This window comes from Colletotrichum higginsianum, chromosome 1 (genome assembly GCF_001672515.1).
Source record: "Colletotrichum higginsianum IMI 349063 chromosome 1, whole genome shotgun sequence".
NCBI classification, from domain to species: Eukaryota; Fungi; Ascomycota; class Sordariomycetes; order Glomerellales; family Glomerellaceae; genus Colletotrichum; species Colletotrichum higginsianum.
In genome coordinates this window covers 325,580-344,610 of record NC_030954.1, presented here as the reverse complement: position 1 = coordinate 344,610, position 19,031 = coordinate 325,580, and the positions used below count along the sequence as shown (strand labels likewise).

At 54.3% G+C, this 19,031-nt stretch overlaps 6 protein-coding genes across 6 annotated transcripts; 1 reads left to right on the top strand and 5 right to left on the bottom strand.

Annotated features, from left to right (window-relative positions):
* Positions 1–80: 80 nt before the first annotated feature.
* On the bottom strand, positions 81–830 carry CH63R_00110 (Mago nashi; the record flags this gene model as incomplete). The annotated part of the gene is made up of 5 exons (XM_018295085.1): positions 81–366; positions 418–481; positions 542–637; positions 702–739; positions 793–830. 5 exons carry the CDS (start codon positions 828–830, stop codon positions 81–83), a joined length of 522 nt encoding a protein of 173 aa, XP_018163447.1.
* Positions 831–1,548: 718 nt separating this feature from the next.
* On the top strand, positions 1,549–4,591 carry CH63R_00109 (Coatomer subunit beta; the record flags this gene model as incomplete). The annotated part of the gene is made up of 4 exons (XM_018295084.1): positions 1,549–1,853; positions 1,921–2,341; positions 2,395–4,390; positions 4,443–4,591. 4 exons carry the CDS (start codon positions 1,549–1,551, stop codon positions 4,589–4,591), a joined length of 2,871 nt encoding a protein of 956 aa, XP_018163446.1.
* A 1,197-nt stretch (positions 4,592–5,788) lies between these two features.
* On the bottom strand, positions 5,789–6,863 carry CH63R_00108 (Ubiquitin domain-containing protein; the record flags this gene model as incomplete). Its single annotated transcript, XM_018295083.1, has 3 exons — positions 5,789–5,911; positions 5,971–6,759; positions 6,861–6,863. 3 exons carry the CDS (start codon positions 6,861–6,863, stop codon positions 5,789–5,791), a joined length of 915 nt encoding a protein of 304 aa, XP_018163445.1.
* A 2,493-nt stretch (positions 6,864–9,356) lies between these two features.
* On the bottom strand, positions 9,357–10,561 carry CH63R_00107 (Histone-lysine N-methyltransferase; the record flags this gene model as incomplete). The annotated part of the gene is made up of 3 exons (XM_018295082.1): positions 9,357–9,829; positions 9,938–10,406; positions 10,487–10,561. The coding sequence occupies 3 exons, from the start codon at positions 10,559–10,561 to the stop codon at positions 9,357–9,359; spliced, it is 1,017 nt and encodes a 338-aa protein (XP_018163444.1).
* A 2,151-nt stretch (positions 10,562–12,712) lies between these two features.
* On the bottom strand, positions 12,713–13,671 carry CH63R_00106 (Serine/threonine-protein kinase; the record flags this gene model as incomplete). Its single annotated transcript, XM_018295081.1, has 2 exons — positions 12,713–13,584; positions 13,635–13,671. 2 exons carry the CDS (start codon positions 13,669–13,671, stop codon positions 12,713–12,715), a joined length of 909 nt encoding a protein of 302 aa, XP_018163443.1.
* Positions 13,672–16,360: 2,689 nt separating this feature from the next.
* On the bottom strand, positions 16,361–17,747 carry CH63R_00105 (Glucanase; the record flags this gene model as incomplete). The annotated part of the gene is made up of 2 exons (XM_018295080.1): positions 16,361–16,999; positions 17,091–17,747. 2 exons carry the CDS (start codon positions 17,745–17,747, stop codon positions 16,361–16,363), a joined length of 1,296 nt encoding a protein of 431 aa, XP_018163442.1.
* Positions 17,748–19,031: the final 1,284 nt, after the last annotated feature.

Here is a 19,031-nt window from a genome sequence, read left to right as displayed (position 1 = left end):
CCCCTCACGTGGGAACCGCTGGCCAGTTGTCCCGGGTATCTCCAATTTCCTCGTTGTCGCCGCCATCAACATCGTCCCGTTTAGATGGGCTTGATCTTGAAGTGCAGGGCAATCAGACTGAACACCAGAGCCTTCAGATCCTGCACTAGATAGTAGAACACTCGCAGTCCTTCGGGGTCGGCCGACTCGGTCACGTCGACCAGTGAACCAATCTTAGCGGTCTGTACGAGACATGTCAGCCCAGTTCTTGAGATACCAACGAAGCCGTCGTCACCCACCTCGAAAGAAATGTGGTCGTTGCCCAGCCGAATCTCGAGTTCTTGACGTCCGTCTTTGTTCTTTTGTGGCCACTTGGAGTCGTCTTCCCTTCACAGTGTGTCAGCGATGTCGGGGTGCAGTCCGTCGCGGAAGCCGTACTTCATGATCTCGCTTGTCTTGATGATGCGCTTGATCTCGTCAATGATAAGAGCGCTGACGCACACTAAGTTTCCCTAGTTAGTCATATGCATTGCTACTTCGAAGTTTGTCATCGGCGTCGTACTCTCTTTGCGAATCAGGCTGTCGTTTCGGTAATTGGAGTTGTTCGCGTAACGCGCAACTGCGCTTCTTCCATCGCCGAGAACGCGGAAGTCGAATTCTGAGGACCATCGTCAGAACGCAAGGTCGAGGGATCGGTCAAGTGATGGTGGGGTCGCTGTTACCCAGGAACTCGTGTCCGAACCGTCCAGAATGGCCAGAGCTATTTCCCGGTTAGCCAAGTCTCTCTAGCGGTCGGTAACAAGTGATACATACTAGTATCGGAGGTAGAACTGATCAGTAGGGGCCGTCATCGTTGCGGCTGGGGTTGACAATAACAATGTCGGTGGTGTCTTGTCGCGGCTGGTGTCTTCGAGCTGCAAGGCTGGAGTGAGAATGCGAGAAAAGCGGGATGGACCCCCCCCCCCCCCCCCCGTACTACCGGCCGAGTGCCAGTGACGGCGGCCTGGCAGGGGTCCTGGATCGAGGTGGTCCAAGCTCCGACCAATTGGGGAGCTTCATCATGAGAGACTCAACCCAGGGATTGTGCGGCATCTTTAATCCGTTCCGTGGTTCAGGGTCCCACCAAAATCACGTGGGCTTTCGCTTAGTGACACCTGTTCGGCGCCCAGGGACAGATATTCACGAATGGGCCAGATAGAGAGGCCAGCCGCGAAGCCGTATATCGGATCGATTTGCTCCCCAAACAGCACAACTGGGCGACACATTTCCATCTGGGTCTTGCGTGGTAATAGGACAATCTAAACGGATGGTTTGAAAGTTCGTCATCCCCCCCCCATAAAGGTTTCCCCCCCTTGAACCCACCAAGCAAGCGTGTATGTACCTTCACACAGCGTGAGCTTCCCTTAGCTAACACGTATTCCGCCCCGTCCGCCTAGGCCGTCCAATCCCCACCGCCCAGGTTCGATACATCCCACTCGAACACTACACCCCCCGACTTCCCCCTTGAACACTGTCCTCAACCTCACCGCGCCGGCACTTCGCCAGCAAACACCACAGCAACTGCCCACGATGGCCTCCTTTCTGGAAAATGCGTACAGCTTGGTGCACCAGGACAATGCTGCCGACATCCCTTCCCTGTCCGACCTGCGCACGCAGCTCGAGAAGGGCACCGATGAGAGCAAGGTCGAGACCATGAAGCGCATTCTCACCATCATGCTCAACGGCGACCCGATGCCTAACCTGCTCATGCACATCATCCGATTCGTTATGCCCTCGAAGCACAAGGCTCTGAAGAAGCTCCTGTACTTTTACTACGAGATCTGCCCTAAGCTTGACTCCAATGGCAAGCTCAAGCAGGAGATGATCTTGGTCTGGTTCGTAGCTTGGCCTATCGTCCCTTAGAGCTGCAATTACCCCCCCTTGCTAACACTTTGGCCTCAGCAACGGTATCAGAAACGACCTGCAGCACCCTAACGAGTACATCCGAGGAAACACGCTCCGTTTCCTGTGCAAGCTTAGGGAACCCGAGCTCATTGAGCCTCTGCTTTCGTCCGCGAGACAATGCCTCGAGCACCGCCACGCCTACGTCCGCAAGAACGCCGTCTTCGCCGTCTCATCCATCTACACACACTCCGCCTCCCTGATCCCTGATGCCTCCGACCTCATCGCCACCTTCCTCGAAGCCGAGAACGACGCAACATGCAAGCGCAACGCCTTCGCCGCGCTGGCGTCCATCGACCACGAAAAGGCCCTGCTCTACCTGAGCACCGTATTCGAGGGTATTCCGAACGCAGAGGAACTCCTGCAGCTCGTCGAGCTCGAGTTCATTCGCAAGGATGCCGTCCAAAACTCGCAGAACAAGGTAGGAATCCTAGAAGAACTGGGGGCTAGGGGCACATACCTAACCCGAAGCAGGCGCGGTATCTCAGACTCATTTTCGACCTCCTCGAAGCAAACGCCTCGACCGTCGTGTACGAAGCCGCTTCTTCATTAACCGCCCTCACCAACAACCCTGTCGCTGTCAAGGCCGCGGCCGCCAAGTTCATCGAGCTCAGCATTAAGGAGGCGGACAACAACGTTAAGCTCATCGTGCTGGACCGGGTCGACCAGCTGCGGAAAAAGAACGAGGGTATCCTGGACGACTTGGTTATGGAGATTCTCCGCGTCCTCTCCAGCCCCGACATTGATGTTCGACGCAAGGCCCTGGACATTGCTCTCGAGATGGTGTCGAGCAAGAACGTCGAGGAGGTTGTCCTCTTGCTCAAGAAGGAGCTGTCCAAGACCGTCGACCAGGAGTACGAGAAGAACACCGAGTACCGTCAACTCCTCATCCACACCATCCATCAATGCGCCATCAAGTTCTCCGAGGTTGCTGCTAGCGTCGTCGACCTGCTAATGGACTTCATCGCCGACTTCAACAACACCTCTGCCGTCGATGTCATCAACTTTGTGAAGGAGGTCGTCGAGAAGTTCCCCAACCTGCGCAAGCCCATCGTCCAGAGGCTGGTTGCTACCCTGAGCGAGGTGCGCGCTGGAAAGGTGTATAGGGGAATCATGTGGATTATAGGAGAATATTCCCTGGAGGAGCGCGACATCAGGGATGCGTGGAGGAGCATTCGTGCCAGCCTTGGCGAAATCCCGATTCTCGCTTCGGAACAACGACTTCTTGACGGTGACGGCGACGAGGAAAACAAGGAGCAGGTCAACGGCCACTCCAAGCCCGCGGCACCCACCGGCTCCCGAAAGGTCCTTGCCGATGGTACTTACGCTACCGAGACGGCGCTCACTAGCCAGTCTGCTGTTGCTGCCAAGTTGGAAGCCGTCAAGGCTGCCCAGAAGCCTCCTCTGCGCCAGCTCATCCTCGACGGCGACTACTACCTCGCAACCGTTCTCTCCGCCACCCTAGTGAAGCTGGTCATGCGCCACGCTGAGATCTCTGCCGAGTCCGCTCGTACCAATGCACTTCGGGGCGAGGCCATGCTCATCATGATTTCCATCATCCGTGTCGGACAGTCGCAATTCGTCAAGGCCCCTATCGACGAAGACTCTGTGGACCGCATCATGTCTTGCGTGCGGTCATTGTCTGAGTTCACCCAGAACAAGGAACTCGAGACTGTTTACCTCGATGATACCCGGAAGGCGTTCAGGGCGATGGTCCAGGCCGAGGAGAAGAAAAAGGCTGCCAAGGAGGCTGTCGAGAAGGCCAAGACAGCCATCCAGGTCGACGACGTTGTTCAGATCCGCCAGCTGTCCAAGAAGAACGCCAACGATGGACTGGATGAGATTGAAGTCGACCTGGAGAGGGCAACCGGCGGAGAGGCCACCGCAGAGGATCTGTCATCCAAGCTCAGCCGCGTTGTCCAGCTGACCGGCTTCTCCGACCCCGTCTACGCCGAGGCCTACGTCAAGGTGCACCAGTTCGACATCGTCTTGGACGTGCTGCTGGTCAACCAGACCATGGAGACGCTGCAGAACCTGTCAGTCGAGTTTGCTACTCTTGGTGATCTCAAGGTTGTCGAGCGCCCGACAACACAGAACCTGGGTCCCCATGACTTCCACAACGTCCAGTGCACTATCAAGGTCTCGTCCACGGATACCGGCGTCATCTTCGGCAACGTCGTCTACGACGGCGCCCACTCTACGGACACTAATGTTGTCATCCTCAACGATCTCCACGTTGACATTATGGACTACATTCAGCCCGCAACGTGTACCGAGACGCAGTTCCGCACGATGTGGACCGAGTTTGAGTGGGAGAACAAGGTCAACATCAACTCCAAGGCCAAGTCTCTCCGCGATTTCCTCGAACAGCTGATGGCAGCGACCAACATGAACTGCCTGACCCCGGAGGCCAGCATGAAGGGCGACTGCCAGTTCCTGAGCGCCAACCTGTACGCTCGCAGCGTTTTCGGTAAGTCCTTTGGATCACTGAACATCTAGATCATGTATGCTAACAACCGTAGGCGAGGACGCTCTGGCCAACTTGAGCATCGAGAAGGAGGGCGAGGACGGACCCATCACCGGCTTCGTCAGAATAAGAAGCAGATCGCAGGGCCTGGCCTTGAGCCTGGGTTCTCTCAAGGGCCTCAACAAGATCGGCTCGGCGGCATAAAGGGGTTGATAGGCCGATTTTGGTGCTATATATCGAAACAGCAGTGTTGGTTGCCCCGGCTGCCTGGGGGCCTAGGCCCGTGGGTGTAATGAGAGCCAAGGAGGTGCCGTGATGACTCCGAAACCAAAAGCAAAGACACGGTTTGTTGGGAAGGGGAGCAACTGACGGCTGGCTTAGTTGGAGCGGCTGTCAGTGTTGAAATGGGGAACGATTAGGGAAGAGGGAGGGGAGAAGTCTTGTCTTTGTTTTTCTTCCCTCGGCTTCTCCCCTTCTCTCTCTCGTTTTTGGTTAGAGTAAAAAGTGCAGCCCGGTCAGGCGTCATGAGTAGGTAGAAATGAGATGTTCTTCATGTTCCATTCGGGCTTCGCAAGTTGATTGGTGACGAGGACTACATGTCCCTATTAGTTGGAGCTTTTGCCCATGACATTTCACATACGGCATCGAAAGGAGTAAGTCCAATACTGGGATGAGATTCATCTTGGTATTATTAGTCCCAAGCGGACCCCTGTGCCTCCCATCAAGTCATCTGGAGAGTGGCAGATCAGACTGGTTGTAGTGAACACTATTAATAACTAAAGAGAATTAAGAGAGAAGAATTACAAACTCTTGCAGTAAGGTGACTTTTTTTATAACAAACAGACGCCATGCAACGGCTAGCCAAATCAACGACATTTGGGGATGAAAGGGGTGAAGGCTTTCATTTCTCCCCCATCCTTGCCAACACCGCATTTACCTGGATAAGAAAGCCAGGAAACCTGCCAAAAAAAAAAAAACCAATTGAGCAAAAAGAGCCTTGGACCGCAATGGAAGGGGTATTTGTCCAGACTGGGAGAGAGAGAGAAAGAGAGAGGAGAGAGGGGGCAGAGATCAGACCAAAAGAAAAGGTGTACTGATATAAGGAGTCCATGTGAGATGTGAGAGAGCGCTGAAAGGGGTGTATGGCGTGTATGTTGAGAGTCGTCAGACACAGACAGCTTCTGATGAAGTATGAGTGCCGTTCAAGTGCGCGCCTAATGTCTGCAATACGCTGCTAGACTTGGCAGTGGCCAGCACACTCCCTCACTCCTCGCTGCCCCCAGCGCCTGCAGGTGAGGAGAGAGGGCTAGGGGGGTTGGACCTGATGCGAGTCCTGACGACGCGCAGGCCGACAAACAACCAGGGCGCGCATTGAATCATCGGAGACTGTCCACGATGATGCTATCGGTCGAAGACGAGGGCATTTACTACATGACCCTCCTGCCAGCCCTGTTCGACGAGGGAGAGGTTCTCCTTGAGAATCCTGCCCATGTAGGCAATGCGGACCTTTTTGGCGGTGGCGAGCTAGTACTTGTGTCAGATGGAATACAAACAGAGGGGGGGGTTGCAACAGGCCGACTTACGCCTGACTCCTCCTGGATCTTTCGCGCAACGACTCTGACAGTGTCCGATTTGAGGAAGCTGACGGTGACGTCGCGGGCGGTCTCACTGAGGCGGGCCAGCACGGAGAGCTGGTCTCGGGCGTCGACGACGGCCTTGCCCTTCTCCTCCCTGCGGCGGAGGTTGTCGTCCTCGTCGAGGTCCTCGGTGGTCTCGTCGCCGCCGGCGAGGTCGTCCTTGAGGTCTGCGGTGGAGAGGGCCTCGTCGGCGACGGTGACGTCGTCCTCGACGAGGTTGGTGGGGTCTGCGACGAGCCACTCGGAAAGCGGGTAGTAGTTGCCCAACTGGTCGTAGGCGCCCTGAGCGAGGTCGCCCGTGGGGAGGGTGATCTCGGCGGCGTCGAGGATGCCCTGGGCGGTGGCGAGGCCGTCGGTGCCGTCGGCGGCGGCGCCCTGGGCGACGGGATCCCAGAGGACCTCGAGGGCGGCGCGCAGGGACTGCCAGACCTCGGGCCGTCCGGTGACGCGGGTGTCGAAGAAGTCGGCGCGCTCGCGGTCGAGGGCGGCGCGGGTCCAGGCGCGGCCCTTAGAGGCCCAGACGTGGCGGCGCATGGGTTTGTTGATGTGCTTGTCGAGGGGCATGTGCGAGTGGCGGGCGCGGCGGCGACCCGAGGAGGTCTGTGTGGTCTCGGCGGCGGAGGCGTCACGGGAGCCAGAGGTTGCGGCGACGGCGCTGTTGGTGGCTCGCGCGGAGTCCGTGTTGGTCGGATCCGGGTACGGGCCGTCGGCGTCGAGGCGGGAAGCGCAGCAGCCCTATGGGACGTGTATGTTAGTCTGAGAGCTTCGTGGCGGCTGTTGGGCGGAAGTGGTCTCTGTTGGTACAGGAATAGGAACGAGGGGCAGGGTGGAGATACCATTTTGTCAGAGCCTCAACGTGGGTGGAAGGGAAGAGGAGCAAATGTATGCGCGGTGGTCTAGCAGGTCGCGATGATTCGTGCCATCGCCTGGGACCGTTTTGGTGATGTGCAGCTCGTCGGGGGGTTGACGGTGATGTGAGCAGTAAGCTGAATGGGCGCAAGTATTCACAAGCACAGAGACGTGTGTCTGTGTGACTTTGCGACAGAGCAAACGAGGAGGAGTAAGGATGGAAGGATGGATCGGGAGAAAAATGAGGAGAGGAGAAGATCGGGCGACAGTCGATGGAAGGTCTGGACCCCGGCTTGGTTACTGTGTAGTGTTGGACCTGTAGCGTTGCTGGTTAGTTGGTTGGTTGGTTGATGCACCGGGTCGTTGGTGTAACGTGATGGATTGCCGGACGACGAGGCGGAAAGATGGGGAGTAGGGAATAGAAGAAAAGAAGGTGGTAGTGAGTGAGGTGGTGAGTGAACGAGCGCGCGCGCGTGTGTGTGTGTCTACCTCGGGGAGGAGGGACGAGGTTCGGGTCGGTGGTGACGGAGCGCGTCCTTCAGTGGCTGCAGTTCCCCAGAAGAGGATCTCGGGAAGCGGGCAGGGGGGTCATCGACTGCGAGAAACGCTGGAGACGCCCTAGAGGATAGCTTGTTTTTTGTTTTTGGTAATGGGAAACTCGCTTAGGACCGCCTGAGGTCTGGACCTCGACTTTTCGTTCCTTTTTTCATATCTTTTCCTTTTCTCCCTAACGTACACGCATAGCGAGTCGGCCAACATAGCGAGCCGGCCACTCCTTATCGCTAGAAAAAGCCCCTTTTCTAACTATTTATTAAAAAGTAGATTCTTAACTAATAAAGACCTAGTTTTTAGTATTAGATAACGATAAGAGTTAGATTTTAAGAAATAATATTGTAGAAATTATTGTCTCTTCCTAACCCTAGGTTCTTAGTAATCCTCTTATCTAGAGGCCTAGATAAGAGGTAAGCTTAGTAATATAGGCTAGAAAGAGATAATAATTTTAATACTATTATTTCTTAAAATCTAACTCTTATCGTTATCTAATGCTAAAAACTAGGTCTTTATTAGTTAAGAATCTACTTTTTAATAAATAGTTAGAAAAGGGGCTTTTTCTAGCGATAAGGAGTGGCCGGCTCGCTATGTTGGCCGACTCGCTATGCGTGTACGTTATTCGAATTTGTCAATCATGTTTTTCCGCTTTTCTTCAATATTTCCCGCTCGCAGGACAAACAAACTTCCCGAATCAAGCATCTCCATTCCATTCCGTCCAAGTCCCCCCCCGTTCGCACGTGGCCCCTCTTTGTCCCGACCAACGCTTGTGAATGACAATGGAACCGACCGAGACAACTGATCAGCCCAAACCCAGCCTGGCGGTCTCTTGCTCTTCGAATCCTTTTTTCCCCCCTTCCCTCTCCAGTTTTTCCCCCCTTCATCATAAGTGCCTTGGCGAGATCCATCATAAAGTCGGCCCAAAACAGGGGTCGTCCCCGGCATTTCTAGGCCCGTCCCACTCTTCTGACTCCGGGATGCCCTTGGCTTTGTGCTCGATGTCTCCTTGATTCAAGTTGAACGAACCGCCGAGCACCTCATACACTGTAACACTGATGAGTGATCGATAGATGACCGGACAAGCCCGGAAGACACTCAACCCGTGACGGGTAGCAGTGCCTCATCATTCACACTACGAGAAGTTACTTCATGGCAACAAAATGACGGCCACGACAGTTGCAGCAGCAAAGCCCCAATAAATGGAGTCAGGCCCGGCATGTCTCGTATCACGCTTGACGAACCCAACCGAGATGCCGCTGCCGGCTTTCGGTCTCCTTGACCGCGCCGCTTTGGGCCCAAGGTCGCTTTACTTGACTAACACGATCCATACGCCGCCAAATTCCCAACACCGCATCCGCAACCTTTCCAGTCTCCATGCTGTGGTGCTTGAGTCGCATTGATTACGTTTTGTCACTGTTTTCCCATGACATAATGAGAATACCCTCCCTGCCTGCGATTGACTTGCGGATTTGTTCGTTCTTGATATCGGATCTCTCTCTCTGACATTCCTCTTGTCAGACGAATCCCGGACGCACCGGCTATTTCTGAAGACCCAACTCGCGTGCCCTTCATCAATCCCACGGAGCCTCCGTGTCATGCCGTTTCGGCACCCACCTGGCCCAGGTCACCCGGTCCAGTCTTTCTGTACACTATTCCTTACCCGCCGCACACCCCCTGGTTTGTATCCATCCGGGCCCAGTCTTCAGTCTCTCTGCGTCGGCACCTCTTACCCGCCAAACGGCAGATCAACGGTCGCGGCCGATGACGTTTGAATCACCCGTCATAGGCAGCGGCCCGGACGGTCCAGCCAGGTCAGGCTTCTTGTCGATCGGTCGTTGGGCGCCGCGACACTAATTGACTGCATGTACCGCCTCCTGGGGTGGATTACAACAGGTTGCCGCCGCCTCGGGTCGCACCCATCGATGGCCGATTAATCACCATAGGAATTTACGGCAGTTCTTGGCGCCGCAAAGACACTGGACCATGTCGCCCTGCTTGCGCTTGTCCTTGGCGTCGTCCTCCTCTTCGCTGACGCCGTCGACGTAGTCGAACGTCAGCTGCTCGCCTCGCGGTATGTCCCGCAGCGCGAACATGGCGATGTCGTGGATGTGCTTGTCTGCGTGGTCCCCCACGCGCGCAAAGATGCGCAGGTTCGGCTCGCACGAGTGGTTAATAAACCGCGTCGGCCCGGACATGAACTCGCCGTCCACCTCGAGCGGCGGGCCGCGAAGCCGCACGTCCGGCGAGTCCTTGTCCGTGAACTTGTCCAGCGCGAAGAGGTAGACGTCCTTGCGCTCCGCAATGCTGGACGCGTTGCGCCGCCGCTGTGCCTCCTGCGGCGTGATGATCTCCCCGATGTACTTGTCGACAAACTGGCCCTTTTTGATGTCCACCAACGAGCGTACCCCTGTTATGCCAACCCGTCAGCCAGAACACAGCTACCGCTACTACCAATACTGATACTACTACTACTACTACTACTCGTGCAGCATGTGTCGGGGGCAAGGAAGCTTACCCCATCCCGTCTTCTCCGTCCGGAAGATCTGCAGAGGCACCTTGCGTCCTCTCTCGACCACGCGGTTCGGGCATTTCTCGGCGCACGCGCAGCCTTCGTGGCATTCGTACACGGGCCGCTTCGATTGCAGAAACTTGCTGCGCAGAAGACCGGCCTTCACGCCGTGCATGTGGTACATGTAGACCTTGTTCCTCCTGTGACCCTCGTCGTCCGAGGCGTCTTCCTGCTCCTGCAGGCAGAGGCAGCCGCTATACTGGCACTCCTCGACGTCGTCGCACTCGCAGCCGGTGCGGAAACTATCCTCGGCGGCTTGGACGCCGGCCCCGAGCTTCGATTGCTGCAGGAACCGGAACGTTGACGGAATGACGGCGTCGTCCACTTCGTTCACGATCGTAATGGGGTACTGCTTGTGCGTGGGAAACGATCGGATCTGGCACCAATGGCAGTTCTCCTGTTCCTTTTCGAGAGCCTGCGCGAACAATGAGTGACAAGTCAGTTTGGGTTTGCCGCCACAAAGAGCAAGACGTGGATGGGAGGTTTGTACGTTACCCTGGCCGATGACTTTGTGACGGTCGCCTCACGGGCGCCGTGGTGGAAGAAGTGACGTTCAGTTGCCGCCTCCATGATGTCAGCTGTTCGTGCGAGAGATGAGGGTCCGTGGAAACATCCCAGAGGTGAGAAAGTGCGTGTTGTTGGTAAACAGCCGCAACCTGCTCATGGCGGTTCGAATCGTGCCCCGCGGGACAAAGGAGGCAACGGGAAAGGGAAGGTTGACGGACCACTTTACGCGACGCGTCCCGCAAACGCACGCACGCACGTTCCATCACCAAAAGTCTCGCTGAGTCAGCTTCCGGAAGTGGGGCCGTTTTTGTCTTCATCCGCAAGTACGCCGTCGCCTGCCGGTACTGGGCCCGTTATCAAAAGCTAGTTCTCCGGTAGAGCCGCGGCCAAGGCGTTTCAACACTCGTGCCCATCAAATAGCGTGTCTCCATTGATTCTTACTGTGTGTCACTCTACAACGACCCGCCCCAGCCATCGGTATCTAATCGGATGATCCGCAAGGCTGCACGAGCGCTCTCAGTGTGCTGAAAGATTGAAAGTAGGTCTTACCTCGCCTTAGGAAGCTCCTCATTAGAAAAGGCGCCCTGCTATACGTTGGCCATCTAGAGTGCTAGCGTTGAATGGGGCTATTTTGATAGTCATGCTTGGGCCAAGGAGTGCGAGGCCAAGGTCGCTATACAAAGAGCAGCCCAGCGGCGGCAATGAGTAGCGTTGTGAGATGCAGGCCACGGGCGCTTCCAGAGTTCCACGACGAGCGAGATGACATAAGAAACGAAGTAGGGGACACTCGAGTTTCTCGGCAGAGGCCAGGCCTGCTTCATTCGATGTGGAAAGAAACGCCACCAGCCCACACCACCTATCTTCCAACTGGACATACAATGCCGTTTCCCCGCCTCTTTCGGCGTATCCCCAACTGGAGAAAACGGAGCAGCCTCTGTCGTGGGGCCTTTGTCTTGGCCGAATCCGGCATTCGTTTGCTGGCTCTGCCAACAGTCTTCACTCGAGCGCTGTAAGTTGATGTGCTTCTTTTTGAAGGTACTGCGTTGTGCGTAGCCTAAGTGTTTGCAGTTAACGCTGAATTTCCATTCATACAATAAGCCAGGTTTAAGCCCCAGAAGTCGAGGGATGTAACTGTATGCCGACTTGCGCCTGTCTGCAAAAATGATATGTCAATAATATCGTGCATAATTACTTCGCCTCATCACACTCCCGTTCAGCTCGAGCATCCAATGCCTAAGTACAATAGACGCCGACGTCGGGCGTGTCGGAAGCTCGCAATCTTAGTCGACTGTACCATCACCTCGTTTAAGTCAGGCGCAGAGTACACACAATGCGCCCGCGCGTCAGGGTAAGCCGTCTTTAACCACTACGATCGGAGACGTCGGGGCCTCGTCCACTGCAGCCTCGACAGTGACCGGTGAGTTGTAACAGGCTGCAGCTCTTTGTGAACAAGGGCGACACGAATACGGACACCTCACACCCGTATATGACCACCTCTGCCACTGTGTTGTTCAGGTAAGGCAGCATCACCGGCCGTTGTGAAGTCGAGCGGGGTAAGCCGAGCACGAGTGCTGCAAATCAGCAGATTCCCTTAAACTCCATTTGGATGTCTGGCTCTGAACAGGCTGTTCATGGCTATCTCCCTCCTGTAATCCTAGGCGTGGTCTGAGAACCAACAAGCGAATCCTGTTTTCCATAGAATGTTGAGATATAATTAGCCACTTGTCGTCGCCTAAGAATAAGGCTTATGCACCAAGTCTCTCATTGTTTTACTTTCGCTAGATACCAATTTGAAATCAGTCGTGAACTTCCTTTAAGCCAATACTATTCATTCAGCACGATGCAAACCAAAAAAATTGCCGAACAGTTGGTCGACTCTTGTCTATTCAAGACTGAGCAGAGCGGACGGCGTGTCATAACGAGCGACTGCGGGCAGACCGACTGCGTCAACTCTAGGTAGTACGTCAAACTAAAGTAATAGTAAGCTTTAATTGCTAAACATCATTATATCCAAGCAATAATTAGACTAATGCTTGGCCACACACAGTCTACGGTAGTTACAGAGTCTAGATCTTTGGGGTGAGGGGTTTGGATTAGCGAAGCTAGGTGGTGAGACAAATCTGGAGGCAAATAAGCGGCTGAGAAGTTGGATTACTGTTGTGTTTTTGAGACTGATTGTGATAGAGTCGTCACTGTTTAGTATCTTATCCAATGTTACTCTTTAAATTGGAATGTGTCGGCGGGGGCCCCCTCCAGCCAATTTCTGATCTCACGCAGCGCATCCAGGTCATTTTGAGGCAGCGAGCTGTGCACCGCTTCATCGAACCATTCGTAAGTACGACCAACGCCATCCAAGCTTTCTCCCTTATAGCGGCACGACCCAAAATCAATAATAATCCATGTACTTCCGTCAATCATGATATTGCTGGGGTTCAGGTCGTTATGAACAAGCTCGAGCGAATGGAGATGCTTGATGCCGTCTTTAATGCCATCCAGTTGTTGACTGTAGTTACTGACACCTTGGCGAGTTGTACTGAACTTTCTTTTCATGAAGCTATGTGGATTGACTGCTTCCATTAGTGTCTTTTCGTATTTTGCGAAGCAGATACCGACAATTCTGCCGTCCAAGACTTGGCAACCTAGGTATCTCGCGATATTGGGATGTGAATTTTGCTTCAGAAGTTCGCAGACCTGAATCTCGGCAAGGACATTGTCCGCGATGTTGTCCTCTAGAAGGCCGTAATGAATGCGATCGTAAGAAATGAGGCTTGGCTTCTTAACATATGCGTTCAATGGCAGCGGGTCGGGCGCTTGTGTGAAGGTTGGTACGAAGAGAGGACTGTAAGCGGTGACGGGGATCACAACCTTGGTGGTGAGCTGGTTTATGCTGAGATTCGATAATTCGGAGCTACGAGCCTTGCTGACTGCATGGTAGATGTTTTTGCCGTCCCTGTAGACGACGAGGGTCTTGGTGAACTTGAACTCGCCGTCAACGTCTTCAAATGCCTCACTCTTATCCAGGATTTCGAAGCGTCTAGCGAGCAAATCTGGAGCTATTGGAGGGCTTGTATTGGCGGACGCATGGACTGCGCGGCTTTAATCAGCTCAAGATCAACCTAAGGGCTGGTGCACTTACGTTCGTTCGAACTACCATATTCAACCTCGACGTCCATGTCGCTGTACAACAGCTTGCTGATGAGAAGTTTAATGGTAGATGCGACTTGAGATCGATTCTAAGCGAAGGACTAAGTTGAAATACTTCAAATGCAGGTCACGTGATATAAGCTTGTAGCTCATGCGATCAAAGCGGTTGATGAAGTACTTATAATGATAATTGCTATAAAGCTAGTTTAACTAACAGGTTAAAAAGTAGCTAGTGATTCCGATTAAGGAATATCAAAATATTTGTTTTAGAGTAGCATCATAAGTAGTAGCTTATGCATCTGCATAGCTAATAATGTATAGTCTATTATATTAGTAGCATTTATAATTAAGTATTGCGTCTAACGTAGTTCACAAGTGAGTGAGCCACACAAGTGAGTGAGCCACTTTTCTAGAATTTCGTACAACCTACTTTTCCCTTTATTTTTCTCCACCTACAACTATGGTACAACATTCAAATGAAAGCGATTTAGTCCTAGCGCTAAATGCGCTCAGATCCGACCCAAAATTAAGCGTGCGAAAGGCTGCATCTCACTACAAAGTATCTCGTGTAACCCTCCAACGACGATACCATGGCCAACCTGCCAGACGCGATATCCGACCACCCTGCCAGAATTTAACCTCGTACGAAGAGGAGACCATTGTACGATACATCGTTGACCTGGATTCGCGAGCATTTTCGCCACGCCTTAGTGCTGTTCGAGAAATGGCCGATCGACTGCTTCGCGACCGCGGCGCGCGACGCGTCGGAACAAACTGGGCCTCAAACTTCGTACGACGACGACCTGAGCTCCAGACGCGTTTTAATCGAAGAATCGACTATCAGAGAGTCCTCTGCGAAGATCCGGACGCGTATCGCGCGTGGTTTTCCCTCGTACGAAACACAATTGCGAAGTACGGGATAGACGATACCGATATCTATAACTTTGATGAGACTGGGTTTGCGATGGGCAAGATGTCCTCTGAAATGGTTGTTACAGCCTCTGAACGACGTGGCAAGCCAAGAGGAGCACAACAAGGGAATCAGGAATGGGTTACAGTAATCCAGGGCATTGGGTCGTGCGGCTATTCTATCCCGCCGTACATCATCTTTGCAGGCAAGGTCCATCTTGACTCCTGGACGTGCAACAGCCCCCTCCCACCCGACTGGGTAATTACACTTACAGAAAATGGTTGGACGACAAATGAGAAAGGCCTAGAATGGGTACAGCACTTTGATTTCCATACAAGGAGTCGTACGAAGGGTGCTTACCGCCTCCTCATCCTTGATGGCCACGAAAGCCACCATTCTGTCGATTTTGAGCTATACTGCAAGGAGCAGAACATTATTACGCTCTGTATGCCCCCTCATTCATCGCACAAGCTCCAGCCGCTTGATGTTGGGTGCTTTAGTCCCTTAAAACGGGCGTACGGCCAAGAAATTGAGGTCCTTATGCGGGTGCACATTACGCATATTGCAAAGGAAGACTTCCTCCCAGCCTTTTATAAGGCGTACGACAAGGCAATGACAACATCAAACATTCAAGCAGGCTTTAGAGCAACTGGCCTTGTCCCGTACGATCCGGAACATGTGATTTCACAGCTAGATGTGAAGCTTCGTACGCCATCACCTCCAGGTTCTTCTGCTGGCTTACCAGCAGCTTGGGTCCCAAAGACGCCAAACAACCCAATTGAATTCGATTCACATTCTGATTTTATTACGAATCGCATCGTACGACATCAGAATAGCTCCCCAACGTCAATTATTGGGTATATGCAGCAGCTGAAGAAAGGAATTATGGTGGTAGCCCATAACCAGGTTTTGATGCAGGCACAAATGACTGAGTATCAAGAGGCAAATGAGCGTATGAGCCGCCGTCGCCGTACGAAAAAAAAACAGCTTCAGAAAGGTGGAACACTTACAATCAATCAGGCAAAAGATATAAAGTCTCAAATTGATGTAACAGAGCAGTTACAGGTAGAAACAGGTCAAAGTAGTGGTCGTGCGAGGAGGACAGAAACGCGCGCGCGACGATGTGGCATCTGCGGAGAGACTGGACATAATGCTCGCACATGTCAGAAAGTTGAATCTACCTCTGAAGAAGAGGATTCTAAATAGTTTAAATTAATTTAAGGCGTTGTGGTTGATTTCTCTTACACATTGTTGTACGGGTAGTAGAAAAGTGGCTCACTCACTTGTGTGGCTCACTCACTTGTGAACTACGTTATATGTAATTAGTAAATCACTGGTTCGAGGCAGTGATCTGAGCCTGGTGTCGTGGGGGAGGAGATGACGAAGTGCTACAGACCAAGCCCCAATTGAAAGCCCTTTACCAGCTTCAAAAACAGACAGCATCGATACTAATATGACTACTGTAGGTTAAGCTAATTCCAACGAGCCAGTCCATTCCATGTGTCATGCCACGAGACATGGAATGGCCGTGACAGAAAACTGGGAGGTCAACGTTGCGAGGGAGCGTGAATAAAACACGGCGAGACAGACGACGGTAGAAAACCAGATGGATGAAAGATAGTAGCTAGCGGGCTTGTCATAGTCACTTTCGAATATTTACCGAATCAAGCAACTCGGGCGCGACAAATGATTCGAATTACACCTGAACGACAAGGGAACGGCTACACGGTTGAATGCTCAGAGAAACAACTAGACAACCGCCGGCAAAAACGCTGACCACCTCTCCGACGCATGCCTTTTCTCCTCGCTCAAAGGTTCCTCGGCTTGTTCTTGCACGTCGGCTTGAAGGTTGAACCGAGCTCCCCCCACTTGATGTTGCTGAAGGTCACGACGGGGTTCGGCTCGACCTTGACGACGTTCTCGGGGAAGCCCTCGGTGGCGTCGCACGGCCCGGCCTCGGGCGCGCCGTCCAGCCAGCGCATGCCGCCGCCGGCGTCCCACCAGATGCTGAAGGCGAGCACCACGCCCCGGTTGAAGGACTCGCCCATCTCGCGGTGCGCGCCGAGGTCCATGAAGCGCCGGGAGCCCGTCGCCTCGCAGAACTCGTCGTTGAGGTAGTTGACCTGCGGCAGGTCCGGGTTGTTGACGACCTCGCTGCGGACGAGGCGGCCGTCCTGGATGTAGAGCCGGTGGATCTCGGTCAGGACGCCCGCAGCGTCGGCCGGGAACTGCGTGATGACGGTGAAGGGCCGCGTCGTGTCGACTTTGAACTCCGGGCCGCGGCCGTAGGTGCCCGGGGTGTTGACGCGATACGGGTTCCAGGCGCAGCCGTTCTTGTCGCAGACGCCCTCGAAGGCGCACTCCTCACCCTCGCAGAGGTAGACGCCCGTCTGATTGCACGGGTGCGGCGCCACGTGGACCGCGCGGGAGTTGGCCTCCCAGATATCCTGCACAGGGGGGGGGTTCTTTAGTAGATACTCTTTTCCTGAGAGAAAACTGTTGCTGGACGGATTTGCTTGACGAAAGAGGACTTCTTACCATCTCATTACAGCACGACCCGTAACCCTCGATGTTGGCCTCGCCATTGATGAAGGGCGTGGTGTAGCACTGCGCGTCACAGTAGCCGGTGCCGTGGCGCGCGCCGCCCTTGTTGAGCTCACTCTTGCCGCCATCAGCCTCCATCTCGGAGGTGTACAGCGCGCTGTTCATGCCGCACGGCAGCCGCGAGACGTCGACGTCAAAGGTGAACTCCTTGCCTGTCAGGTGCATCATCTCGTACCTCTCCTTGGACGGGTCGAGGAGGTAGACGCGCGGGGAGACTTGGGCGCCGTTGCGGAGCTGGTACATGGTCATGGCGCCGCCGTCCGTGGAGACGCCGACGCGGCTGTAGTCGTCGAGGCCCTCCTGGACGCAGTTCTCGGCGCAGGCCTCCTTGGTCGGGCACGCCGTCGCGTTGGGCGGGTTGCCCCAAGAGCCGCAGGACGCGCCGTTGGCCTCCTGGTAGACATTGTGGGCGAGGGAGTCTAGCACGACGAAGTTGTTGACCTCGGTGCAGCCGCCGGCCTTGGTGCAGCGCCACGTCGTCAGAGGCGGGTGGTTCTCGACCGGTCCGATCTGGCGCTGGGCGGTTGTGAGACCGAGGAAGAAGAGGGTAGTGGCTGCCAGGCCGAGGCGGGAGGAGAATGTTGGAGCCATGGTGACTGACGGCTGGTGAATGTCCTTGGTAGAAGGGGCTTGATGGCACCAGAGTAAGGAGGGACGACGGCGATGGCACCAGGAGACGACCAAGAACGTTCAGACCGAGATATGGACGGGGACGGACGGGTGGTCTGTATTATTATAGCTTCATGGCCGACCAGCTTCAACCCAATGTCCAGCTTAAGCCAACGGATGCTGGGTCCCTTTCCGTCTTCCCTCTTCCGCTTCCTACAAATTCTCTTTCACCCGGGGACGTGGGAAAAACACACTTCTCGCCCACGATGTTGACCATGCGAGCACCATGCTAGTCCCGAGCCAGCTTCTTCCGATTGAGACGGAAGGAAGATGATGCTCCGAAGCAAGGGCCTGGCAGATTAAGTTGTGAGGACGGCTGCGCCAAGCTTGGTTCAAATCTGAACGGAAAACAGGGTAGATAGCCAGCGGGTGTGACCCTCACGGTAGAACGGGCCAGGAACCGCGCATGGGAAGATCTTGGCGCGTCGTTCGGATACAACTCTGCCGTCTCCCCTCCCCTTCAGTTGTTGCGCAGGTGAAGTTGCATCTATGCACCAGCAAGACACGCGCCACTCCTCCGTCCCGTCAGCTTGTCGGATGAAGGCCCCGCGCTTAGCCGATTCTGGTTCCTGACAGGAGGAGACCTCAGTGACTGTGCCGGAAAGAGGCGTTCCTGGGAAACGCAGGAGACAGCACTGAAAGCGGGGGAGGGGCCAAGATTAAGGACGGCCTTCGGTCGAATTCCCCAGTTCTCCGCATGAAGCTATTGCAGGGGTGCATGACCGGGGTCGGCGATTCGACGCATGGGACAGTTGGCCGGCTGTCGTTGTGACTTGAGAGAAAGGAGCAGTCTTTCCGAATGGGACGGTGGGACGGACAGAGGCTGCCCTGACATATGAGATAGAGTCTCGGTGGTTTGAGAATAACAATCAACTTTATCAGGAGATTGTGTAAGTTGTAAGTAAGAGACGCGTCCGATTGATGACAGCCGCCAAGCACATCAATGGATTTGGGTTATCTATTTCAGCTTCACACACAAATTTGGCGTACGAATTCGGAAGCGATGTTGGCAGACTTGAGCATTCCACACACCAGGCTTGCCGAGAAAACCGGCCGGCGGAGAAACTACCGCTCATGCTGGTTTAATTCTTCCATCCCTTCGCCGGTCTCTCTCGACATTCGATATTCCCGTTCTTCCGCCTTTGCCCGGCTCGGCACACACACTCTCTGTCACACTCGCAACTTGCGAGCACCTCGCTCTGCTCG